General features: G+C 39.6%; 1 protein-coding gene across 12 annotated transcripts in view; it reads left to right on the plus strand.

Annotated features, from left to right (window-relative positions):
• ESRRG (estrogen related receptor gamma) overlaps positions 1-18816 on the plus strand; it is a 390382-nt gene extending 371566 nt beyond the window's left edge. For all 12 annotated transcript variants that reach the window (XM_030945130.1, XM_030945139.1, XM_030945133.1 and 9 more), the window contains 2 exons: positions 5236-5505; positions 16405-18816. In XM_030945130.1, the coding sequence (XP_030800990.1) occupies positions 5236-5505; positions 16405-16649 (515 nt within the window). In that variant the 3' untranslated portion in view covers positions 16650-18816. The remainder of the gene's footprint in view (positions 1-5235; positions 5506-16404) is intronic.
• Positions 18817-27500: the final 8684 nt, after the last annotated feature.

The following is a 27500-nucleotide window of genomic DNA, read 5'->3' on the forward strand; positions in this document are numbered from 1 at the left end:
AATTTCCCTGGCCTTTGTTTACATCCCTGGAAGGCAGCTGAAGTTGCTGGATGGATCCAAGTGCTTGGCTGAGTGTGTGCCAGGGAGGGAGAGGAGGGCAGACTGACAGCTGTACATCTGAGAGTGCACTGGACACAAATCTGATCTTGGAATGGAGGTTCTTCACATTCTCCTCAGTGCAGCCAGGATAAGCCTGTTGGTTATTTGACCATGAGGCCTCTAAATACACTCTCTAAATAAAGTAATCCAAGCTAAAATGTGTTTTTTAAAGTATTTAAAATATCAGTTTGTTCTTTTGACAATGGTGACTGTGCATCATTTTTGAAATTTAAAAAAAACCCCTATGCTGGAAACATCAGTACCCATAAAACATTTAGAAAGAAGTTAATCTATCAAAATTAAGTGTAAATAATTTAAAAATCCTACTCTTGATATTTCAACTGTGTAAATGTATTGCATCTGTAACACACGAGTGAACATGTCATGAGCAAGTGCAGCTTTGATTATAAAAAATGTAAATGAAGATATTTGAAGTACAAACCAGGGCAAGCAAGAGGAATATTTTAGTCATAAAGTTAACAATCACACAAACAACTGGTAAAATAAATGTGAGGCAATTACCAGAAAAGGCAAGCAACTCCCAGATTTGCCAGCAATTTCATACCTGGTTTGATCAAATGTTCAGATTTCTAAACACATATCAGAGGGGAAGGGAAACTCAGTCCCTGCAAAGTGAAATAAACTCTAGGATTTAAGTCTGAGTAGCCTGATTGAGGCATTGCATCAAATGTTTACAGATGAAAACAGTGGTAAGTTCAGCCACTGTCTTTTTGGTTTTTGGCCAGTAGTTCTCGAATGCTGTGTGCAAGGCACAGATCTTAGTTCTGCACTTGACCATCTGCAGCTGCTTCACTCTGGCCCCTAGTGAGTTACTGTCCATGAAGTCCATCTTAATGAAGTAGAGGAAAGGGTCTTCAGGAATATAAAAGATTTACCCTGCTTAGCATGGAGCTGTGTGCAATGTGAAATAGAGAGCAAGTGGTGAATGTGCTGATATTTGAAAAGATCTGTGGTTTAAAGAGCTCTGTTGAAGAGGCTGTGCTTGGAACTGGCTTGGAGCGCTGAGCACTGCAGAGTGCAGTCAGCTCGATGCCCCTCGCTCCTATAATAAAAATGGGAAGGCCTTTTTACCTATTTATGTCTGCCTCCTTTGAGCTTTGGGTTTACTGGTATGCAAAAGCAAAAAAACAACCAAGCGTATGTTCAGTTGCTCAATCAACCTTTTTTCTCAATCCACAGTCAGTGATCTCAGTGAGTCATTCCGGCATAATTGCAATTTGAGTGGGATACACTGTTTGTAGAAAAGTATCTATTTTTAGCAGAAGAAACACTATAGTCCCTGAAAGGAGGAGAAAGAAAGGGGAAAAAAGGAAGGAAATCTGTAAGCAGCAAATCAAGGCTATTGTTAACTGATATTAGGAGACACCCCGTAGATTTACAATGCTTGCACTCAGCCACATAAAAACCACAGTGAACAGAATGCCTACCAGGGGTTAAATTCATATGCCTGCGCTGCAGCCTATTTCTGTCAACACTCAGCTCAGGAAATAAACATTTATGCTTTCTGAAATGAAAGTGTATTTTTGAAGACTAGCCGTCAGATATTTTTTGCCCTTCACACTTTCAAATGCTTAGCCTTTTTTGTAAGTTGACTGCAAAGTGCATCAGTTTGCTAGGCAAAAAAAAAAAAAAACTTGACAAGTGCCCATGGCATCATTGTCAAGCACACGAGCGTCTAGTGGAAGATGGCAGGAGGGTTGGCACAAAACATGCTTCCTTCAAGCTTCTTACCTCAGGGGTACCTGACTCTTGAGAAGCCTTTCAATCCTTCCAAATGACGTTGTTGCAGACTGTCATCTGGTTTATTTGGAGTGTGCTGTATCGCAGATAAACACGCTGTTTAACTGCAGGTCAAGGTACAGAGTCATCCTGCCAGCAAACGCCTCAGATACATCAGATGGCTCTGACTTGGGCAGGGAGATGGAGGGAGATCAAAGTTGTCACCAATATGGTGAATTATAAAGGGGGAGAAAGGGGCACAGCATTGTATTTTAAAATGTCATTACACAGTTCTGCGTTGAAAGCAGTGACCTGCAAGACTCTGAAGGATTAAGGACCCACACAATGCATGACAAAGTTCCAGCCCACACCATCATGCAGCATCTGAGGGTGGTTTGGACACAGCTTGGAGATGGGACTGGAGAGGTTACGACTGGTCAGAAGGCTGGAAGGGTCCAAGTTGGAGACTTCTTAAAAATTAATTACAATTTAATATCGAAAATATCCCCTTGGCAGAGAACATGGTTGATCTGGGGGATTCATATAACAAAACCTCACAGACTCAGAGTTTGGCATGAAATAAGTATAACCTTCTCCAAATGATTAAAAATAAATCTCTGTATATAAATATATATGCTTGTGTTATCTATTATTTTAACTGTGACTTGTTGAACACATATGAAAGGGCATTGCTGTGATACAAGAGACATGCTGTATGCTTTCACATTTTATGAAAAAATGAAACAAACCCAGATTAATTACAACTTGATTCAGTTTTGCATTCCCACGAGGAATGCAAAGGAACTTTAAAAGTTAAAACATGCTTTCACTGAACAGTCTTTCAAGGGAAAGTTACTTCGATCAGCAACAAAATAGTCATGTTGATTTGATTTATTATTGAAGGGTGGAACAGCATGCTTTATATTTGCCAGTTTTCCTATAATGTAAAAAATTTCTTTTGATTTTTTATGTGTCATATAAAAACAACTGGTATATTTACTGCTCCAGAATGCAGATTTTTCAAGAGTGCAGTACAATAAATTATATCAACATCCCATTTTCCCCCCCTCACAGGGCATATGTAATTTTCTTTGACTGTGGCACACAATAAATGTTACTGAAACATACTATTATTTATTTTTTAAAAAATAAAACCAATGCCAAAGAATGTGTTTGAAAATAGATAAGTAAATGAAAGAAGGAAGCTGGGGGGTTTTCAGGAAAAAAAAAGAATGCAGAGAGAAATTGCAGGTTAAACTTTTTTTAATCAAAACAGATTTTATTGCTTTTTGCTTAATTAAACCTCTCAGAAGTGTGTGAAACATTGTTATACTCAAAAAATTGTAAATTTGTAAATCACAGGGACAAAAGGGCTCCACTGCAACTTTAAAGTTTCTATGCACGTAAATGTCAATAGAGTGCCTTCTCCATCATCAGCACTAAATTCACATTGATGCCTCTTTTCTTCTCTGTATTGATCCTTCCATGAGAACGTAGATTTGTATCTGTTAATTAATGCGTCCTGAAACAGCGTTTGTATTAATCAGGCAGATAAGAAAAATTGGATGCCTGCACCCTCATGACAACCGTAAAAGTGCTGGCCCTGATAAAATCGTGGATGGACCTCAATAAAAAAGTTCCTCCTTCCACTCAATAAACTAATCATCCTGCTTTTAATTATTCGGCAGAAAGATGTGTGGAGATTGGAGAATGTGTAAATCTATTTACTAACAGCAGTGTCTGGGAGGGAGAATGGGGCTGTCACAGGACGGTGCTGCAGGCTACATTCTCTGTCCATCTGCTGCTGCAGAAAAACTGGTTCTTGAAAGCCGGCAAGGAACAGAAATGTTGGAGCTAATTGAAATACTGAATTCCTCCCTATAACCTTTGAAATGATTATTTCTTCTCCATTTCCCTCTTATTTATTTTAATCACAGATGTGTTATCTTTAAGGCTTTCCTGTTATCGTTGGGTCAGGTTTTTTTTTTTTTTTTTTTTTTTTTTTTTGTTTTTTTGCTGTTTTTTAAGGCAGAGATCTACAGTTCTATCACAGGACTCAAAAGACAGTAAGAGAAAATGAAAACAAATAAGGAGGGAGAGAAAAATGAGAGAGAGATCACATGCAGCCAGTTTTATGTTTCATTTTTTATGGATGCCTGGTGGTTTGGATGTGGGCTTTTCTTTTTTATTGTATTAGTTTTGCTGCTTAGTGCTTGTGGAGAAAATCTTGTTTGGAGTAGATGCCTTGCAGATTTGCTAGTTTATGATATATTCTTGCATGACTGTAACTCTTGACTTTAAAAACAGAAAAATGCATTTAAGTGTAATTGAACACCAAAAAGAATGTTCTTACAGCGGGAACCCTGTCAAAAGACATGTAAGCAACTCCATAAACAACTAAATGAAAGCCTCAGACATGTCTTAAGACCCTTTAAGAAAAGCTTGACTAATCCCCTTTGATGATTTTATTAAGTACTTGCGGTTGATGGTGCCAACTGGCAAACTGCTGCATTTCACCAACAGGCCAGGAAAATCACTTCCTCTCCCATATTGTTTTCTAGCACCTAATGTGATTGGGATATTAGCAGTTTGATATAATAAATTAACAGGTACTGTAAACAAGAGTCTAAAAGGTAAGGCAGCAAAGATGTTTGCCCTTAGTGATCCTATTAGGAAAGACAGCAGGGAGAGGGGGGAAAAACCAAGCAAAAGCTAAAGTCATTAAGAGGCATTTAATAAATGTTTGGTTGCCCTCAAAAAAAGGATGGTGTGATTGCTATTCAGTTGGCGCTTCAGTGTGCCACCCTGTTATTTCAACAAGTGCAGCAGTGCCAGGAGCCAGAACAGAAGTGATTAGGGTCTTTTCTGAGAAGGGTGGGTGTTCTCTTTTCCCTGAAGTTAAAGTTCAAAAAGATTTTTTTTTCTTTTTCATCTCTACCTTAATTCTATTAAAACATCAAATCTTCCCTTTGGACAAAGTTTTCTATTTTTTCTCATAGATTATCCTTCTTGGGTTATGGTAGTGGTGGATAGAGTAGGGAGATCCCTGTGTCACAGCATTAGGTTTTTACAACTAAGCATAAGTGTTTCACAACAAAGAAGATATCACACAAATTACAGATTGCCAGTGCAGTACCCTGCAAATTAATAGGATTTTTACAGGAAGAGCCTGCAAATTCTTGCTTATTTAAAACTTTTCTTTTGATTAGAAAATGTTTGATTTTATATTGATTTACTTTCCTGTAGTAGGATGGGGAGGAGAACACAAAAGCAGAAGGGAGGATAATAGAATGTGTGCATGCTTTGTCACAATATGTATAAAAATAAATTTAAAAGAGAATCAGATTTCAAAATGTGCTTAATATTTTTCCTGTATTTTTATTTTTTCATATCCAGGATTCTCCACTTTGTCTCTAGCTGACCAGATGAGCCTTCTGCAGAGTGCTTGGATGGAGATCTTGATTCTCGGTGTTGTATACCGGTCACTTTCTTTTGAGGATGAGCTTGTATATGCTGAAGATTATATTATGGATGAAGACCAGTCCAAACTGGCAGGCCTTCTTGACCTTAACAATGCCATACTGCAGCTGGTAAAGAAATACAAGAGCATGAAGCTGGAGAAAGAAGAATTTGTCACCCTCAAAGCTATAGCACTTGCTAATTCAGGTTGGCAGAGTGGCATGACAATTGCTACATTTTTAATTTTCTTTCTTTCTTTCTTTCTTTCTTTCTTTCTTTCTTTCTTTCTTTCTTTCTTTCTTTCTTTCTTTCTTTCTTTCTTTCTTTCTTTCTTTCTTTCTTTCTTTCTTTCTTTCTTATTTTCTGTGGGCTGGTTTCAAACAGGATTTTAGAATAAGAAATTGCTAATCACACTTTAAATCTAAAAGACAACAAATAAAGCAGTTCAAACTAAGAGCAACTTTCTGGTTCAAAGTAATTGTGGGATATGTTCCTAAGGAAGTGGAGAATATTCCACTGTATTATTTGGAGAGTGTTTTACAGGCAGAGATCCCTTCAAATGAAAATAGGTGTTGTTCTCCTAAATCCATTTCATACTGCAGGCAAGTCTAATCATTGCAATTAAAGCAAAAGAAAGGATGCTGGAGAATATGCTATATATTTTCTCTTTAAAGGAAGCTACTGATTAATTTGATAAACTAAATTCAGGATATGGGAGATGGGGGGAAATCCGTATTGAATCTCGCAAGGACCACACCTTACATTACGGATTCTTTGCATTTATGAGAGTGCTTCTGCAAAAAATTATTACCTGTGCAGCAAGAGTTAAAAAATTTTAGAAAGAATTTTTTTTTTCTGCATTTGAATTTAAAAGTGCTGAACCAGTGAATACTGTCAGATAAGTAAAAATCGTTTGTGCTTTGTTGTTTTTCTTTTTGTGTCCCCTTAATGCTTTATTGTGGTCTTAAGTCCCTTTTAGCATTTGCATAAAGTTCACGATAGATCCCTCTTTAATGACGTGCCGATCATTAGATACCTGTGTGTCAATAACATGCTCTGATGCTATGTTCCATTGACAGTCACACCGTGCCCCTCCATCTGCTTTTGTTTTGACCCTATCTTTGAACTTTATCTTGGTTGCTGGCCAGTAGTTTTCCCTTTAATTACAAGAAGGAAACTGTCAATAAAATCTGTTAAATGGGATGCAATGAGTGGCTTGAATGGGCGGACGGCTATTTGTTCAAATTCTGCAGCATTCAAGGTATTGACAGTTTGTTTTCTGGGGCCATATGTGACGATCAATCTCAGGCTGGGCTCAGCCGCGCTGAAAAATGAAAAACCAGATTGCTTTTGCTTACTTGTGGATGACGACTTGTGATTTGGCGCGGTCCTAGTGAGATGAGACCTTCTGCCCAAATTGCCCCCCTGAGAGCCAGGACGCGTGACTGTTTTTAGAAATAATTTTTTAATTGATTTTGTAATTAACAGTTCATCTACAATATTGATGCATGAATCCTCAGATTGATAGGAGGGAAATTGTTTTCAACAATGAAGTTGTACTTTCCTATTTATCTTTGTAATGTGATTTAGCACTCTGCATTTTTAATTGGAAATATAATTCAAAAACATGCAAAGCCAAAATGCTTATTAGTTTCTTTGTAAAATATTCTCCACCCCACTAACTCTGCCCTTAATTTTAGAATATTATCTTATTCCAGATTTAACAAAATACTGAAATGCCTCTCAAAGATCAAAATTATTCCTAATTGAAGATCTATTTATAATTTTTTACCATTGTAAATAGACACTTGAGGATGCTTTGCAGCTCGAGGAAGGTTATTTCTCAAAATTGGTCATGCTTAATGATCAGAGCAAGAAAGTTATCTGCAATTAGGAGTCTAAATGGAGAAGGGCTTTTGTATTTATTTAAATTCTGTAATTCAAAACTCAATTAGAAATACTTCTGCAGTTTACTTGATGGCAAGGATGAGGGCGAACATAGACAGATATGATGTTAAATACCACTCCCACTTTCCCCCCCACCCAAAAAAAAGGAAATATATTCAGTGTTTAAGTAATAATAAAAAATAACTGCTGCCAAAAAAAAGTTTAGTCATACACTGTGCATAGAGTGTATCAAAATCATCTGTAGCTTCATTAACTTCGCTGGAAATTACAACCAGGATAATGTCAGAGATAAATACAGTTCAGCATACTAAAATTCAGGGCACATTGAAGTGAAAACCTTTCCTTCCCTGGTCTTCAAAGAAATAAAATTGCTGTCTTAAAATGAAGCTGTTGCAAGGAGGAGTTAAAAAGTAGCCCAGACATTCCACTTCCCCTTCAACAGTGTTTCAGATGCTGACATTCGGCATTTCAGCTTCAGGTTGTGCATGCAGCAGATACCAAACTTCTACCAGCTGCAGCTACAGTAACCTGCAGGTGTAAAATAGCACCTGCAGAATTACAGCCCATCAGTGGATATCAGGCCCTTAGTGTTTCAGTTTTCAAATGCTGTTAAAATTTAAATAAAATTTAAGTTGGATTAAATCTTTTTGTCTTTTTTTTAAATAGACAAAAGCAGAATCGCTTATTTTCATGTAACTAGGAACTTGGTTAATGAAAATGTAGCTATATAAAAAAACCAAAATGCCATTAGAAAATCAACCAGTAGCAATTCACATTTTAATATACTTTTATTGCTACTTCTGCTTTTTTCCATTGTTTATTTTTTCAGTTTAAAATATATTAGCCTTTTTATAGCTGTGGAGAGTATAATAAGAAATCTTGGGTGTTTCAGACATTTTTGCCATATCCACACTGTCTAGAAAGATTCCCAGATTGGCTCTACTGTAAACAGTTGACAAAGATGGTTTTATAGCTCTGTATCTGTGTTAGTGATTTATGATACAGTGACATAGTACTTTCTGTGCTGGTGTTTGGAGGCAGGAAAAAGAAATTGTAGATTGTCTTCATATCGATTGTATTTTGTTTGAATAAATACCACAAGCTTTGTTTTGGCCAAAAAATCTCAGTAGTGTGAGCACAGAAACACATACTTTTCTTTAGGTCTACAGAGCCCATTTGTGCAGTGCTGGATGTGAGATAATCCTGCCATTTGGTCCCTAAAAGGTGGGGAGGAGTAGCAGTTTTTCAGGGAGATTTTCTGACAGCTACTATCAAATATTCCCCATGCAGGGCTGGCAGTGCCACACCAACTTACATAAATTTCCAGAAATGCAAGATGTGGCTAAATGCAGATTGTCACTCATTCCAAACTGATTGCATATAGACTCTGAAAAGTTTAAATACACATACAGGAGCACAGCACTGAAATGTATAGGCATTTCATCGTGCATACGTTAAGTCTGTACAGGCATGGCTTCAACAGTTTCATTTAATATGTAAATACGGAATTTATCAGGTTAGATTTAAGCATCTGCATTGATTTGATAGTAATTAACACAGCCTTTACACTTCGGAGAAGTCACTCTTTCCTTGGCATTGTCCTTGTCCTGCCGGTAGCACGAGTTCCTCCCTTCTTTCCCTGCCTTCTGTACACAGGCAGCAGCCAGGAGGTACCTGGGAGCCACGGGACGCGCTGCCCCGCGCTCTGCCTCGCACCACCCAAACGAGGAGAGCTGGCACCAATGAGCACTTTGTTTACCCACGCAGAAAATCAACTTTGAATGGTTTCCAAAACATGCATGTACCAATTACTTCCTCATGTGTAAGGGAAGGTGAAATATTTACAAAATATGCTCGAAGTGTACACGAGCGCAGGCACGCGCACAGGAACGCTCCGGCATGGAAAAGATGAGCTGCTCACCTCCTCTGTGCTAGGACGTGTTCCCATGTATTGATTGGGGTAATACTAAGCAGGGAGTCACAGGTGAGCAGCTTTTTGAAATTGCCTAATCAGTAAGGACTAAATTGGGCCTCCAGGCCAAATGTTGCAGATGAGTTTAGGAGTCACAACTGAGACCAGAGTTACAAGAGAAGCTCAGTTCCCATCTAAGACCTAACGTAAGGAACTGGAGTGTCAGAATACATCAGCACATTTGAAAATCTGATCTCTGTGCATCTGCTTAATAGACTGCTGGCATCTTGAAAAACCTGACCCAAATGTGGGTGCTAGGCACTTAGAGGTACAGCCTTATGCACTGTTGAAAATTTAATCTTAAATGCTAATACTGGCTGTGTTGCATGTACCACAAGAAGGAGAAGAGGACTTCTGCTCACCCTTACATTTCTGGTCTTTGATATTAACTCTCATAAAAAAAAATTTAAGAGAAAAATCACCCTTTCAGTGATTCAGAAGGCGTGTGAACCAAAAAGTAGCTTGTGCATTTTAGCATAATGAAGTGCAGATCAATATTGGTGCCAGTAAAGTTACATTATCATCTCATCCTGTTAAAAAATTAGCAAGTTCTTATAAGTTTTTTAGCTTTCCAGACACAGTATACTCAGAGTACTAGGCTATCACCATTATAGGATATTATCATAATAGAAATTAATTGGTAGAGCCCAGTAAATCACTTACTCCACAGGACATCATCTTTATTCCCAGTGCATGTCATAACATGCTGTATTTCATTTCTATTAATGTTTTTCATGTTGTTTTATATAGTCATCTTGTTAGTGTTTGAATTCATGATTAAGACGTATCTGTCTTGACTGGCCATAGATATAGATGTATACATACACAGACACACATAGCGGTGTGTTAAGGGTTTGTAACCAGTCTTTATTTTGACAAATATAAATAGCAAGGTGTCAACTCTTAGATTGTTTTATATAGAGAATAGTACACCATAGAAACAAATTTTTAGAAAAGGAAGTCACCACCATAGTCAAAGTTTTCATGTTGCTTGCCAACAGTTTATTCATCATATTCCATTTTCTTGTAATCAAATAGATAATACCCACAATTCTTAGGGAAAATAAATAACTCTGTTACCAGTTGCTTAGTGCTGGCATTAGGAAATGGCAGCTGAGTTGATCAGTGGTTAATTAATGTTTAATCAGTGGTTAATCATATTTTTTTTCTTTTTTTCTGGAAGCTACTCATAGTAACTGAGTAACTTGAACCTATTCCTCACCTAGGGAATAAGCAGATTGTATTTGCATGTTAGTAGTGTGAGAGTCTAGGGCAAGAAACAAGGCCAGACTTAGTGGTAATTGTGGTAATTTCTTATAGTGAATAAAAAGTACTTGGAAGTCTTCATTCAACATTTTCTTTTAGTTGGTTTCACCCCCAGTTCTATCATTTGAGTTCCCTTTTTTCCAGGCTTTTATTAGCCTTATAGTGTAGGGTCTTGAGCCAGTTCATGGTGTGCTGTTTGTTCTGCTTTGCGACAAATATTCCTGTGTTTATTGCCCTCACTACCTCTCCTAGTGGAAAGTAAGCCATTTCAGGAATAAAAGAGAAAATGCTGGTTTACTGTGTATTAACTTCCTTGTGCCAGTGGTATTAGTTCACTGCTAATCCAGTTAGCCCCTGAAATGAAGTCCCCATTCTATGAAGTAATTCCTTTTCTTACTATACCTTCATTTCCTACTGTGTTTTAAAAACTGTTTTGAGGCTTCAGTTTTTATCTCTTCTGAAAAGTAGGCCAAACCAGGGCAATCCAGACTAAGGCCTCAGTCACTAAAATCAATCACACAAGCCTTTGTTTTTAGTTTTCACTGCCTGTAATTCCTATGGACAAGGAATTCTTAATTTATTCCTCTTTCATTTTCAGCATCTATTCCAATTGAAGTGTCCATTTCCAATGGAATATTCCAGATGTCAGACCATTTTTGCCATATTCTTTTGTCAGGGAAAATACTCTGTTTGCCTCTGTGCTTGTCTCTTAGCCTAACCATGCAGATCCCAGCTAACAGTTCTGCTGAGGAAAAACAGGCAGGTCAAAATGAAGTATATTTGTTTACCCAACACAGGGAAGACCAAAGTAAGTGTCTGGGGTAATTTCAGCTCTGGATGGAAAAAGGACAGGAATTCTTGCTGGATGAGGGAACCAAGAACCTGCTTTGATTTGCAATTGGCCGTTTCCGTGGCTTGCGTCTATCTTAAGCAGTATGCTTTTCAAAATGTCACTGTGTTGTGTTTCTCATAAAAATACACAGAAACACAATGTGGGCAAGCACTTTGTGTCCTTAAGCAAATCATGTTTCAGGGGGAGAGGAAGGGATTCTGTAGTTCTGAGAACAATTCACCCATTAATAAACACTGCAGTGCATTTTCTGGGGTTTTTGGATTAGCAGTACAATCTAGATTTAAAAATCTCTTTTATTTGAGACATAACACAGATTAAGATTTTTTTCATCCTTACAGAAAGCAAAACCAGTTTGCTTTTTGTTCTTAATCTTGATCCCATCCAGTTCTTCCAGGATCCTACAGCTTTCTAAAGGGATTTCTCCAGACTGAGTTTGTGAACTGCTCAGCTGCATGGAATCAAAAACATCACAGCAGTTGCTGTATTTCAAGTACTTACTGGTACCTACCTCTCCAATGTGGTTTACCAGCATCTTAATGTGTGTATTCAGTGCTGCATGCTCCCTGCTGCTTGATTCACTGTCCTATTTTCTTTTTGCTGTCTGAATTTTCTGACATGAAGAAACACTTCACATAAGACCTCTGGTTTTCTTCCACTTCTGAGTGATGTTATATACAAATATATAGATACCAGCCTTTTACTTTTCTCAAAGCAGGGTTTTGAGAGGTTTCCTTGCCCTTAGGTCAGGTGCTTTCCAATTTTTAGCGAGTTGTCACCCTTTGTGATATGTTCTAATTGATTCCTGGGTGGCTGGATGTTTGTTTGCTGCATTTGAGATGAAGCTTGAATTTTAAATGAGGTAGATTGTAATCTGAGTTTCTGTCTGGACCTTAAGGTGTTTTTCTTGAATGAGGACTCCAGTTTTCTCCTATTTCTGTGCAATGATCTGATCAATCAACTGAACAGAAGAGGTACAATTCTATTTTCCCAAATTGTAATGGTGAAAGAAGGCATTTGCAAGGATAGAATGAGATTCTCCAAGCAGAGCTCAATGAGTCCATGTCCTCATTTGTTGATCTCACTCTCTTCCATGGCAGCTTTGATCAGGAGCAACTTCTTCCTGCCAGGGAAATCCCATGTACTCAGCAGTTGTATCAACAAGTCTCTGCTTGTCTGTCTTCAGTTTCACCAGCCTGGGATCATGTTTTTTTGCAGGGCATTTACCATCAAATTCTGCTGTCTTTCAAATGACACTTTGAAATTACCCTGTTTAATTTCATTATTTATATAGGCACTGGTTTTTCAGTGTGTTGCATCTGGCTGTAGGTTTCCTCTGGATATTACCTGTGTGGGATGTAATTGTGAATTATTCAGACTGGCTGCAAACACACTTAAAAAAACCCCCAAACCAAGCCATAAACAAAAGGTTTTTCATGGTATAGGAAGGACATTTTAAACTCACTTATAGTTGAATTTCATATTTTCTTTGGAATTCTTCCTTTATTTCTAGACTGTCACACAAATTGTCTGTGTTTCCTTAAATTATAGTGGTTCTTGATGACATCGCTGAGGATGGGGTTTATCCCAATACATGAGCAATATTTAGCAATGAGTTAGCCTGCTCTGAATTCACTTCTACATCTGCCAGTCTGTAGTTACTGAAGAGATTTCTCTCTTTTATTTTTTCTCCTCTTTTCCCCTTGGCTAGTTCAGCATTTTCAACCATTTTCCTTATTTTCAAAGGCTTACACCTGAGGGATTAAGATCTACATTCGTTTAATATCAGGAATAAAGTGGAAGTTCCAGACTGCAAGGCTAAAACTTGAAGAAGGATTTTTGTAGAGATTAATATTTTCCTGAGCAATCTGCAAGCTGAATCATGGTCTAATTAAATAGCACAGATTTATTGAGTTTGCATTTAAACATTGGCAGACCCTAGAATGAGTACAGCTGAAATGAGTTTGAATCTTTTCTGTAAATGGGGAGTTAAATTATCATAGTAATTTGATTACATAATTTTTAAATCTTTCAAGCTAAATCACCATTTTAAAAGAACAGTTTGAAGTCTTAATTATCACTGGAAGTGCCCCTCTCTGTGCTGTTTTTTCTTACCCCATTCCTTGTGACCAAATCTGTTCCCCAGGGCACTGCTTCCTGAACTGCTCCATGAACCACCATTTATTTGGGGTAGGCAAGCTGGCTGGGCACATTCTTTCCAGCTATTAAATTAATTTCAAAGACAGCAACAAATACATTACGTGCTTTATTACTATTACTTCTCCATGTAAGTAATTGCCCTGTTTACCAGAGGGATGATGCACAATCACCCCTACAAGAATGAGGTAAGAACCCTTGCGTTTGGATGTTTTCCACACAGTGGAAGAGTTTTAAAGCATGAAATGTAGTAGCTGTGTCAGAGGGCAGGTATTGATTCCTTTCTGGGGGTGTTCTCTTCTTTTCCCTCCTCACTCACTTTCATTATAAGGAATATGTAGAGTGTAGATATTCCTAATGCTGCAGGCCATATTGCTCTCCAAACTGCAGAGTTAAACATCTTAGGCAAGTTTCACCTCTGTGTGAAAAATACATATAGTCTGGACTCCATCCGTCTCTTTGCAAACTTAAAATCACTGTTACAAATACTGATTCTGGGCAAAACCAGACCAGTTTTGTAAAGGGTTAAAAAGGGTCATCCTTTATAGTCACATTCTCAAGAAAGACCTGTCTCTTTATGCAACATGGTGTAAAAAAAAACCAAAATGTAATGAGAACAGTCAGTCTTTGACTCATCAAGGATTTGTTGCAGATAAAATGCTCCTATTTGGTTCCCCAACAAATTGGCCTTGGCACTGTGGATCTGGGAAGAGGAGGAGAAGGTGTGTATTTTGTGCACAAACAGCACCTGGTTTATGGAAAAATTACTTGGAGCAGCAGATTGTGTGTTCTGTAGCACAGCAGTGAATATCCAAGGACTTGGTAAAGAGTTAGAGAGTAAAGACAACAGTGGTTTTGGAGATTGCATTCCAAATTAAGCCTGGTGGCTGGACCCCGTGCTTAAGACATCAGTCACGTCTGTATGTGTGTGTTAGCATGTCTGTATCGATTACATCTGTTTGTAGGACACAGAATTCAGGGCTTTTCTCTTATTGACACAGAATTACTGAATAGAATTGCCATATTAGAAAACTATCAAAAATGTATGGATTCAGGGAATGGTCTCATTAATTAGAACTAAATTTTGCTAGAAGTAATATTTGCCTGTCATCCTTTTCAAAATATTGTAGCCTTTTTTATCCCTAAGAGAGAAATTTCTGTGTCTGTGCTTTCAGCACAGTGCACCTTGATGTGATGCTGCACATCCCAGCAGCGTATGTTATAGCTGCATGCTTCTTAGAGCATGCATTCACTAAGACTCAGAATTATTAAACATGTAAAATTCCCATAGGACTCCATTATGTATAATTAACAGATAAACTGTCATCAGAATCAATAAAACGTGCTAAATGATCCAAACTTGTATATAATTAAGTGTCTGTTTTAGAGCGGGAACTGTAACTTTATTTTTTTTTTTCCTTTTCAATTTGCACATTTGTTGTGACAATAAGAGCTGGAACATTTTTGTTAACCTGTTACTTACTGGTTTGTGTTTCAGTTTACATGTTTGTATTTGAAAGGAGACAGGTATTTACTATCTGGCCTAATTATCTGAGGAAACAGTTGCATGTCAGCTTTTAGGAAATGAATCTTAGATGCATCTTAATTCTCTGAATGTAATTCAGATATTTGAAGCACGTGCAAAAGTTGACGTTTAATCATCAACAGGGTAAAACATGAGGCTCTATCAAATACTGATCCAGAGTATCAGACTGCTGGTTACAGGTCATGGAAACAATAATGGAAGTGGGTTCTTCACCATCCAGCTCCTCAGCTGTTATTCTGTCTGTGAACAAGGGGTGCATTCAAGCCTGTCCCGGGGGCTTGTACCCCCTTGCAGCAGTTGTATTTTCATGTGGTGCTTTATTGGCTCTCTAAGTCCGTTGACCATCCTGGTTTTGGTAGCTGATAGGGGCTGTTTGGTGGCCTCTTTCACCTACGATTTTTTTCCTTACTTGCATTCACCTCACTTTGGACCACATCAGGGTTTCTTTGGCATTTATGACTACATAAAAGTCAGAGAATTAGGGCTGCTCATCCAAAGTAATCTCAGCATGGTCCAGTAACTGCGTGTTTTCAGGGACATCTTCACTTTCTGTATCTGTCCAGTTGAGGGGTTTACAGTTATTTCAGTTAGATATTTTCTCTTTATTTCACACTTCCATTGCTTTAATCTTTTCAGGTCATGTAGCAGTTTAGTTCAGTTCCTGGTGTGTGTTGCGTCTGGGCTGTCATTCAATACTTACACCACCAAGGCATCTCACCTGCAAAGGTGCAGGGCAAGGTGTTTGCTTTGAGTCTTTTATAAAAAATGCAAAACCCCAACACTAACAAGATAAACCTCTGTCTGTGGGGGTGGGAGGGAGGGATTACACCTTGTAGGAGATGTTAGCTTCACCGAACAAAAGCTGTTCAGGAACATGCTAAGTGTTGCCTGTGTGTCTGAATATGCCTGAGGGAGAAAAAAATTGCTAAATCTATCAGGAAATCCCTTCAGACCAGCATTTCCCTTGTTTTGGTGCAGTGGTCCTAATCCCACAGTCAGGATTTCTGAGTACTGGTGATGTCCATGCCTTCCAAGTGGGCAGCCCGACACAGAATTTTGCTGAGCTTTTCCACAGTAGGGCATCCTTGCTTTATCCTTGCTTCCACTCCTTCAGCCCCATGGCACTGTCATTCCTTCAAAGCAGTAACCCTACAGATAGTTTGGGGAGCACCCAGGGTGACTGTTTCACTTGTTTGAGGAGGATGAGGAGAAGAATTACTTACCCAAGAGTTAATTGTACGTTTGTAGTTCCTCAGCATTTCAATACACTTTCCTAGAGGTCAATACAGAAATTAATGGGTAATTATCTTCCCTTTGTGAAAGAGGATGGGCAGAACCAGTGAAAGTGTCGTTATCAAACTCCTGGCACACCAGACTGAAACCTCCTGTTGCTGCTTTGTTTTGCAGACTCAATGCACATAGAGGATGTTGAGGCAGTGCAGAAACTTCAGGATGTCTTACATGAGGCTCTGCAGGATTACGAGGCCGGGCAGCACATGGAAGATCCTCGGCGTGCAGGCAAGATGTTGATGACTCTCCCGCTTCTGAGGCAAACCTCCACCAAGGCTGTGCAGCATTTCTACAACATCAAACTGGAAGGCAAAGTCCCCATGCACAAACTTTTTTTGGAAATGCTGGAGGCCAAGGTCTGACTAAAGCATCATGGGCTTCCCCATCATGCACGTTTTAAAAAAATAAAAAAAGAAAAAAAAAGGGAAAATAAACAGGATAATAATGGCAAAGAAACTTAGTGTTTAATTAAGGAAAAATGACTAAATGACTGCACTGATATTTAGCAGCAAGACTGTGAAGCAGCTTTCAACTTTTTCTTCTGTGTCTTTCTGATGCAGTTTTTTCTTTTCCTTTTCCTTTTCTCCCTTTTCCTTTCTGTTCTTTCCTTTCCTTTTTTCCTTTTCCTCTTTTTTTTTCCTTTGCTGCTGAACTTTTTAAAAGAGGTCTCTAATTGAAGAGAGATGGAAGCCAGGCCTGCCAAAGGATGGAAATCCATAATATGGATGCCAGTGAACTTATTATGAACCATAATGTCCCCAATGACAAAGGAATCAAAGAGAGAAGCACCGTACCTAGCAGTACAGTACAACAAGATGAACTGACTGAATGCAGTATTAGATTTCATAGGAGCAGTCTCTAATTAGACGACTAAAGCGACGATGCATCGGCTGCTTCTTATCATTGCATTTTCCATCTAGATCAGTTACAGCCATTTGATTCCTTAATTGTTTTTTCAAGTCTTCCAGATATTTCTTAGGTTAGCTACAATGTAACTTTTTCAGGGAATAGTTTAAGCTTTATTCATTCATGCAATACTAAAGAGAAAGAAATACTGCATTTTTGTGCTGGCTTGAACAATGATGAACAATAATGAAGGACAAATGAATCCTGAAGGAAGATTTTTTTAAATGTTTTGTTTCTTCTTACTAATGGAGATTTTTTTGTACCAGCTTTACCAGTTTTCAGCCATTTATTAATGTGGGAATTTATCTTACTAAAGCAATAGTCGAAGGGAAGGTGCATATTATCACGGATGCAATTTATGTTGTGTGCCAGTCTGGTCCAAAACATCCAGTTTCTTAACATGAGCTCCAGTTTATAACTAAATGTTCACTGACTCAAAGGATTAGATTACACCTGCAGTATATCCGAGTAGTCTGCCATACAAGTACTCCATGTGGAATACCAGTCCGTAACGGTGTTAGGAGACAGCGGCTGCGCAGGGGCGCGGTCCCGTGTGATTTCTAACTGCTTCAGTTGCAAATGAACGAGACACTACTGCCTGTTTGCAAAATTGTAACCTCACACGCAGGAAAACCCTACCACCAATAGTAGCTTAGAGGCGATGAGGCGAATGCCGCCGTTTGCAAAATTAAGAAATCAGAGTAGTAGACTTCTGACCAAATTGAAGAATTTAACACTTCTATACCTTATTTATTGATTTAGATTTTCGTTTGTAAATGGCGATCCTTAACAAGTAGCTAAACCAGTATATGTGCTTTTCAACCAGTATTGTCACAGCATGAAAGTCAGTCAGTTTCAAGACTGTTACGAGGTGTAATCTAATGTATAAACCGATTAGATGCCCCCAGAAAACTACAGTCGCTAAATAACCAATAAACAATAACCTCCATCAAACGCTATACCAATGTACCAGTGTTAGTAGCTGCTCCCTGTACTATGTGAACATCCTTATTCTATGTACACAGATGTAATTAAAATTGTAATCCTAACAAACAAAAGAAATGTAGTTCAGCTTTTCAATGTTTCATGTTTGCTGTGCTTTTCTGAATTTTTATGTTGCATTCAAAGACTGTTGTCTTGTTCTTCTTGTGGTGTTTGGATTCTTGTGGTGTGTGCTTATAGACACAGGGTAGAATTAGAGACAATATTGGATGTACAATTCCTCAGGAGATTACAGTAGTATATTCTATTCCTTACCGGTAATAAAGTTCTTCCTAGTAATAATTAAGAGATCGAAACTCCAAACAAATACTCGTTATGAACAGATACACACTGAAATCATAATATTTTCAAAACAAGGGATAATTTCTGTAACAGTTTATTATAGAATACCAATGTATAGCTTAGAAATAAAACTTTGAATATTTCAAGATTATAGATAAGTCTAATTTTTAAATGCTGTAAATATAGCTTTTATTCAATCATCTCTCAGATGTTGTTATTAACTCGCTCTGTGTTGTTGCAAAACTTTTTTGGTGCGGACAAGTTTCCAAAACTATTGCTACGTTGTGTGCTTTAAACAAAATAACAATGGGCCGATGCTCTCTCGGCCCTCATGCTAGGAAAAAGAAAAAAAAACTGTGTATCTATCATTAGCTATATGGGACTATATTGTAGATTGTGTTTTCTCAGTAGAGAAGTGACTGTAGTGTGATTCTAGGTAAATCATCATTAGCAATTCATTCAGATGGTCAATAACTTGAAATTTATAGCTGTGATAGGAGTTCAGAAATTGGCACATCCCTTTTGAAAAATGTCAAAAAAAATAATACAACTCCTGGGAAAAAGGTGCTGATTCTATAAGATTATTTATATATGTAAGAGTGCAAAAAAAAAAGTTTATTTTCCAGAAAGTTTGTGCAGGGTTTAAGTTGCTACTGTTCAAGTACACTATATATATATAAATATATAATATAAATATTGTTTTTGCTGTATCACATTAAAGAACTTGGGCTTCAGGGTCAAAAGCCAATCAACTAGAAGTATACAAAAAAACACACAAAAAATGGAGATGTGTTAAAGGCACACGGTGCAAACTTTAATTTTCATTTTCCGTAATTTTTTGGAGCTGCAAAAGAACAAGTATCTCAAGACTGTAAAACCATTACCTGAAACTTAGCTAAAAAAACTGCACGGGCTTTATAATATTGTTCATCTTAAACCTTGCTGGAGAAGAGTTCTTTCAAGACCACTTACTTAATGTGAAGTGTTGGGAAAATTTCAAAGGGTGTATGTTTTAGCCATAACAATTTAATTTCTATTTTTGCTTCATTTTTTAATTTTTTCTTATTTAAAGCAATATGATTGTGTAACTCCCAGAAGTTACACATTTGTTTCAATCAGATCAGATTGTTGTATTTATTCCACTATTTTGCATTTAAATGATAACATAAAAAGATATAAAAAATTAAAACTGCTATTTTTCTTATAGAAGAGAAAATGGGTGTTGGTGATTGTATTTTAATTATTTAAGCGTCTCTGTTTACCTGCCTAGGAAAACATTTTACGGCAGTCTTATCGTGCAAAGATCGCAAAAGGACAAAAAAAATTAAACTGCTTATAATAATCCAGGAGTTGCATAATAGCCAGTAGTTAAAACTGAAAGAAAACAACAAATGAAAACAAACATGTCTATAGCTGTAGATGGGCTTCACATCTGTATAGCAATCAACTGTATATTTTTGTGATGTGTATCATACCGTGTGCTCCAACCAATGTCCATTTGTGTAAATGTATTTATTTTATATTGTATATATTGTTAAATGCAAAAAGGAGATATGATTCTGTAACTCCAATCAGTTCAGATGTGTAACTCAAATTATTATGCCTTTCAGGATGATGGTAGAGCAATATTAAACAAGCTTCCACTTTTGATTGCTTTTATTTTATTTTTTTTGTGTTGTGGGGTTTTTTTGGTTTTGTTTTCTTTTTTGGAGGAGGAAAACAGAACAATTAGTGTTGCCTTTTGTTACTTCCATTCAAAATGGAGCCAGCGTTTGCACTTCTCCCTTAAAGTACTATATGAGTGTAAATAAATGCTATATAAAGCCTTGTCAGAATGAATTCCAGTGTGGTACAAGACATTTTGCATACTCTTAAATATGCAAAATGTCTCATAGCACATTAGAATTCAGGCTGGCAGGCCTTTATATAGCACTTATTTAATCTTAAAGCATCTACACATCAACCTGCATTACTCAAAACCATTGCCTCTCTGTCAATGTCTTAAAAGAAAACTTTCCCACTATTTTAAGATCACATTAATATCATATAAAAGTAGTTTTTTGCTTTTTCCATCAAGAACTGAGTCTATCATTCATTTCCTACTGCAGGAGACTCCTTTAATGTGTTCTGAGTAAAAATAAAAAATAAATTAAGAAAAAAAACCACCCTGTATTATTTGATCCAGAGTGGCTGAATGGAAGCAAACAGCCCCCAGAGCAGTGATACAGACTGGTGTGGATGAAGGTCCCCGAAAGCTGTCAGGATCCAGGCTGGTTAAACAGCGTGGGGACAAAGTGTCCATAAATGGGCTCTGGGCCCCATCCCTGTAACGGGCCTCAGCCCCCTCGCTCAGCCTCAGCCCCTCTGTCCTGTGGACCCTTCTGGAGCCATCACAGAAGTGCTAATGTGTGCTTTTCTTGCTTTTTAGCCTACCTTGGTAGTGTTTTGTCGTGTTCACCAGCGTGTTTCTCACCTTCGCTCCTGCCGTCCTCCGGAGGCTCCGGTTGATGGCACCGGGGCTGCTCGGGGACAGGAGCTGTGTCAGCCACGGCACCGGGGCAGCACCAGCGGCTCTTTGTGCCTCACAGCCTGCAAGTGCCAGCACAGGAGAGGCACCCCTGCCCCGCTGCCAGTGCTCTCTGTGCTTTAGCTGCCTTGTGAGATAGGGGGACTTCTTGTGAGTGAAAAGCAGCAGCAGGGCAATAGGAGGATGAATTCTGCGTGGACTCTGCAAAGATGATCAGAATTGGGCTTTAGTGTTGACACTGCTGTGCACACAGGCATACATCCATATACACACACAGTGTGCTTGGACAGAGCTGGCTTTACCCATTTTCTAGTGTTTTCCCCCCTTTTTATTAGTTTCCTGATTTTTAATTATTGCAAAGCTCCTCTTCAAAAGGAAACCTAGTACTGCATCTTAAAAAGTGAAAAAACCAGTGTTACAAATTTTCACATAGGAGGAAAGGAAAGGATTCAAAAGATTCAAAGGATTCAAAGGAAAATAATCTGTAAGTGGCACTCCTAGACTTCCTCAACAATGTGTTTGACCCTAATCATTGACTAAACTTTTCACATGCAATTAAAAAATCATGCTTTCTGTACCATTTTTCATGAGAGGATCATGAAGCACCATACAAGAGAAATTGAGCATCAAAGAAAAAATACAGCTCTCAGATGAAGCCCCTTCTAGGGCTCTATCTCTGCAGAATTTTTCTGGTTTGTTTTTTTCTTTCTTCTGCCTATGCTCTCTCTACTGTAAAGCCAGGACGGGCACAGAAATCCATTGGAAATGTTTCAGTAGGAATCTGTGGGGAATTTGGCTAAGACCACAAACCTTTCTAAACTACGGAAATAGCTACTTAGTCTTTAAAGAAAATTTAAAAAGGGCTTGGGGTACTGGCATTCATAGCTCAGACAACACACCCTGCTGTAGCTCTCAGCTGCTGCAGCCCCAGCTAGTGGCTACCGCAACACCACTTGGCTAAAATAAGATGGCAAACCAAGAGTCTTCCCATTGGGAGTATGGCTCAGTGAAATCAGGTTTTGACTGATGTGCTTTACACCCTCCTTGCCCTCCCCTACTCCACCTGCCTCCCAGGTAAAAGAAGCCATCCCAGTCCAAGAGTGGGGTTTTGCCTCTGGAGGTATTTGTTTGACATCTCCACTGCCCCTCACTGCCTCACTGGCACGCATGCCATCAGCCAGAGCCATTGGTGTTGATCTGAAAGGAAAACTCCACTCCCTGAGCTGGCAACCTACGTGGCATGGGGTTTGTGAGGGGCTATGAATTTTCTCTGGAGTTGTGCAGTCAAGTAATGGCCTAACTTGATGTCATTTGGGCTCTTTGTTTGGTTGGAGGGGATGTTTTGACCTTGTGAGTTCACAGAGTGAGAAGGTCTGGCAAACCCCAACTAAAAGTGTCCTTGTGTGGCCCCTGCAGCTGATCCTTTTTCAGGAAATGGCAGGAAAATCCTGTGCCAGTCAGTGCTGTTGCATGTGCAGTTATGTGTCTTTCTTAACAATGCCAGTGCTGAAAGACTAAATACCAATAAAAAACCAGACCACTAAAACCAAAAGGAAGATTATGAAGGAGAACAGACATGGGAATACTGTCATTAGACAAGCCCTCATGTTGTACATTTTTAAGTGACCTCTTGCAGCATTGCCCAGTCATACCCTAGTGGGAAAAATCCCTAAACACAAAAACACGTGAGATTTTTTTTGTGTACAGGCTTCTGCAGGAGAAAATGCCTCTTTTAAAAATTTTTTAACATTAGCTGTCCTGGATCTTGCAGCAAACTGAAGAACAGGGCAGCTTCCATTTGTTTTCTACATTTTCTTCTATGGCCTTTGTTAGTTCTCCTCAACAGCTTTCTTCACTCGCACCTTTCCTTTCCTTTGCATTTCATCTCTCTTGTGTAATGTAGGTCTCTGATTTCACATGGCACTTTGCTAATTACTCTATCCCTTGCTATCCAGCCGTAGCTGCCTCACAAGACAGAGTGTGTTTCCTCTTGCAATGAAAAGCTAAATCCATGTGTCCATACGTTGCCTTTAACATACAGATCACAAACTTCCTCCTTGTGGTTGCTATTGGAGAAGGGAAAAAAAAACCCAGTAACTGTGGAAAAGAATATGGATGCATTTATTTGCTTTTGCCATTTTTATCCCAAAGTGTTTGTGCTGCCACATCCTGGCCATGCTAATCGTTAGTGTTTCATTAAGATTAAGGGTCCCTGACTCCTGGTGTTCACATTCCCAAGCTGGCTCCTTACAATCTCCGCTAATATAAAGGAGCAAGTGGCGGTAGATTGATTACACGCAGGCTCTTATTATTAAGCAGAACAGAAAAGAAAGGAATTTCAAAATATAATCCTCCGCTCCCAGGAGTATTTGTCTTGTTCTCCATGAAGTTAAAGGTCTGAAATAATGTGCCCATCAGGAGCTCAATGTTGCATGTCCATGCCAGTTGGTCCAAGGGCTTGTTATGATGGTAATGACCTGCTGAAACGTGATCTTTGATGGCAACAATACAATTGCTACCAGCTCACCCGCTGGGAGAAATATTTTATTATTGTCAAATGCCCTCCGCAGAGATTTGTTTTGCCTGTTCCTGTTTAAATTAAATTCAGAGCAGAACTGCATTATTATTTCTCTAGAGTATATTTGAAATAAACAACTAGTCTCCAAATTTAGGATTCCTGGTTAGTTTAAATTTTCTTATTAGCAGAAAAATTACAATAGGTGACAACATAGCTGCAGGAATATTATTATGGCAGCCATATGAGAGATTTACACACTGAGAGCATGGCCTAAAAGCACAAAAACTCCCTTCTACTTTACAAATTCCAGCCAAATTAATAATTAACTGTGCCATAAATTCTACAGCCTTCAAGAATGATGTCAGTACTCTTCTGTGTCACACTAGAGGAATTTTGTCATAAGACTAAGTGGTGTTCTTTATGAAGAACGTTACTTATATGTAGAAAGTGGCCCAGGAAAACAGCCCTTGCCACTCCATATTACGGCAGCTCGGTGAACAAGTGACAGCAGGACTTCAGAGTCATTTACTGCTGCTTTCTCAAGGCAAAACTATCTCCTTACGCCTGTGTGAAACAGAGCAAATTTTGTTCCACATTAAATGGGCCAGATTATCTCTTCCACAAGCTAAAGAGACAACACTAAATCCCAGCTCATGTAATTTCCTTCAAAATTGTTCTGCTCAGGCTGGGTGTTCCCAGGAGCGCCACCAGCAGAATTATCCAGCAATTCAGCTGTACTTAAATTGGCAGATGTTGGAGATTTAAGACAGTCCTGGAGCCTTAGCACAAATCCTCCACTTCTGTGCTGCCTCGTGGCCTCCCCTCCCTCTCCAGCCCATGCCACAGTGGCTGCCCGCTGCCAGCACTGATCCCATGGACTGCCAGGCTGTGCCATCCCTGCCTTGTCCAATCCAGCACCGAGAGCTGGGAGGGCAGCAGGAGATGTGCTGTGGGTTTGCATCTCTGCCTGCTTGCAAACAGGCTCCAACCCTGCATTTGGCATTCCAGGGGACCAGTTGTTTGCCTTTTCCCTGTCTCCCAAGTGCTCATGCGGTGAAAAGCTGCTCCATCTAAAGGCTGGGTGATTTTTGTGCCCTGCTTTGCTGGCAGAACCATTTCCCAGAGAGGCACTTGAGTAGCACAGCGCAGATATCTGAGCAAGAGCGGGGTGACAGCAGAGAGACAGGGAATGGTGGGAGGGCAGGTTACCTGCCCCACCTCAGGGCATCGATTAGAGGAGCTGGCACACACCTGCAGAGGGAGGAACACTTGCAGGGGAGGGGAGGGCTGCTGGGTACACCTCCCCTGCAGCAGTGCCCCATCACCTGCCCTTCCCAGCTCCCTGACAAGCTGCCAGCCACCCACACCAGCCGTGGGCTGACTGGCACAGAGCAGGGGCTGTTGGAGCCAGACCCACAAGCTGGTGCGGCTGAGGATAGATGTCTTTTGCAGACTTTGCCCAGCTGGCAGTGTGGGGAACCTCCTGCAGCAGCCCCTCAAAAGGCTTTTTAGAGAGAGAGTTAGAGGGTAAACAAGTGAAAGGGGTTAAAAGAAAAAATATTTTTAAATCACAAGTGCCTTATGAATCGCACTCCTAACACTCTCCAGTTCAATCTACCATGCTCTATCTAATTTCACAGCTTCATTGGGAATGGCCACAAGGTGAGGGACTGGCAGTATGAGGAAGTCAATAAGGGCAGAATTCTCATACCAGGCTGTGAAGGAGTCACAGAAGTGCCAGTGTTACTTGCCAGAGGTTAACTTGGGGTCTACATGGCCCCTGGGTAGTACTGAATGGAAAACCTCCATATCATCCTCAGTAGTTTCCTTCTTCACTGCAACCCTGATTTAAATGAAAAAAGAAATACCTGGGTCTGAATCCCAGGGAGCATCTCTACATTCTGACACAGAAGTGTTTCAGTCTTCCCTGGGGTCTGCAAGCCTCCCACCCCTCACACTCTCCAAGTGCACAGGTCTCTCTCTCTAACCACAGCTGACCCTTCACTGAATGTTCTGCCCGTTCCTGTGTAACACAAACACCTTAAAGAATGAGGTGTCTATAGCACATCGAGGCTGAGCTGTACAGATTAGTCAGAGGCATGGAACAACCTCCTCTAGCAGGGGCTGAATCCCAGGTCATGCCTGTGGTTTCCACCTCACTTAACTCCCAGCAGGTCATTCAGCTCTGCTGTGATGAAACCTCAGCATAATCACACAGCCACTTTCTGTCATCACAAAAGTGATAAGAACACCCTCCCCCAGCCCAGCCTTTTCACTCCTTCTTCCCCTCCAGTCTCCTTGTTCTCCCTCTCTCTGCAGGACCATCTCTGTGTTACCAGTGCTGGCCCAAAAGATTTAACGTGGAGTGGAGGCAGGGAATGATATTTTCCTTCCAGAAAGGGTGCTTCCCCATCCTGTGGCTCCCAGCTCTGGGCTCAGGGCTCCAGCCCACATTGTTATTGTGTCAGGAAGAAGTAATAGCATAAATTTCATTTGGGCTGGCCCTGGGGATGCCATGGAATAGAAGTTACTCATGTCCCTAAGGTCCATGTGAGTGGTCCTTAGTGGATACTGCAGATGCTGAAGTTCAGGCTTGAGCCCAGGCCTTACAAAGAATATTGTAGCCTAGTCTCAGCAGACAGATGGTTTTAGTTTTTATCCTTTCTGTCTGGTTGTCCACGCAGCCTCCATGAGGCTTCCTTGCAATCAGCTTTCTCTGAAAGGGTTCTTTCCCAAAATGAGTGAAACTCTCCCATCTCCCCACACTGTGCTGTTGTGGTTTAAAGACACTTTTGATTCTTCCCCATTCCCTGGCTGGCTCAGGGTGACTGGCTCAGGGTCAGCCTACCTGAGCAGTCATATATTACTCCAGATGAGATTGAGATCAGCCATATTCTAGAACATCTGGGGTTGATTCCTTTTCTCAAGATACCCTAAAAACCACAGCCCGATCCTTGTCCAAGAGGGGCTGCTTCTGCTGAGTTTAAATGTGCAGAGTGCAGCACACAGAGCTTACAGCAGTGCCAGGGACCTGGTCACCTGTGTTTTCCAAGGTGCAGCAATGGGGAGAAGGAATACAAATCTCTATTAGTAAGTTTCTCTCTTGCCCTGGTTTGTGTGAACTTGGACATCCGTTTACTGGCTCTTTTCCATCTGTAGGGTGGAGATATGATCCCATGTCCCGCTAAGACTGTGGAAAATTATAAATCACTCCATGTATATAAATAAAGACTGATACTGTCCATGTATTCTGCTCCTTACAGATGGATACAAACAAACTGTGATGGGAGGGAATAAGTCATTCCTTGAGCTCAATTCCAGATGTTGTAAGGCAGCAACGAGTGATGCAGACAACTACAAGGATGCACTGGTTTGGCTTTGTGTCTCAGATTGGATTGAAATGAACTAGTTCTTCAATTTCTTTCTATGACTCTTTGTCCTCTCTCATTATTATATCTTACCCTCTGACTATAGCAACAAGAAAAAATTGTCTTTGATATATTTGAGATTGTGGTATGTTGATGGATTTCGGGCGAATTGTTAAGATGGGCCTTGATAATGCTGTAAGATGTAAACGTGCCTATACTTGCAATATATGAGGTTTTACATGGTTCCTACATTGATTCCCTTGCTCCTTTGTCACCTCGACAGAGACCCGCTCACAAGGTGACCATGACAAAAGTCAACAATGGAGAGAGGCACCCCTTCCCCCTCCCTCCCCATACTCCTTTACATTGACCAAATGTCTTTCTAAATGACTTGCTGAGCCAGGCTATTCTTATATCTTACATATAAATGGACTCTGTCTTACAACCAGAAGATTCAGGGGGAAAAAAATTTCAGCTCCCAATGTGAAAAGATTAAGGTCAGTCACTTTACACTGCAAAACTCTTTCACCAGAGCAGCATAACAAAAGGATCCACGAGCCTATCCACATGGTTTATAGCTCCAAGAAAAACAAGAGAGTCTACTACATCC

This window comes from Camarhynchus parvulus, chromosome 3 (genome assembly GCF_901933205.1).
Source record: "Camarhynchus parvulus chromosome 3, STF_HiC, whole genome shotgun sequence".
Taxonomy (NCBI): domain Eukaryota; kingdom Metazoa; phylum Chordata; class Aves; order Passeriformes; family Thraupidae; genus Camarhynchus; species Camarhynchus parvulus.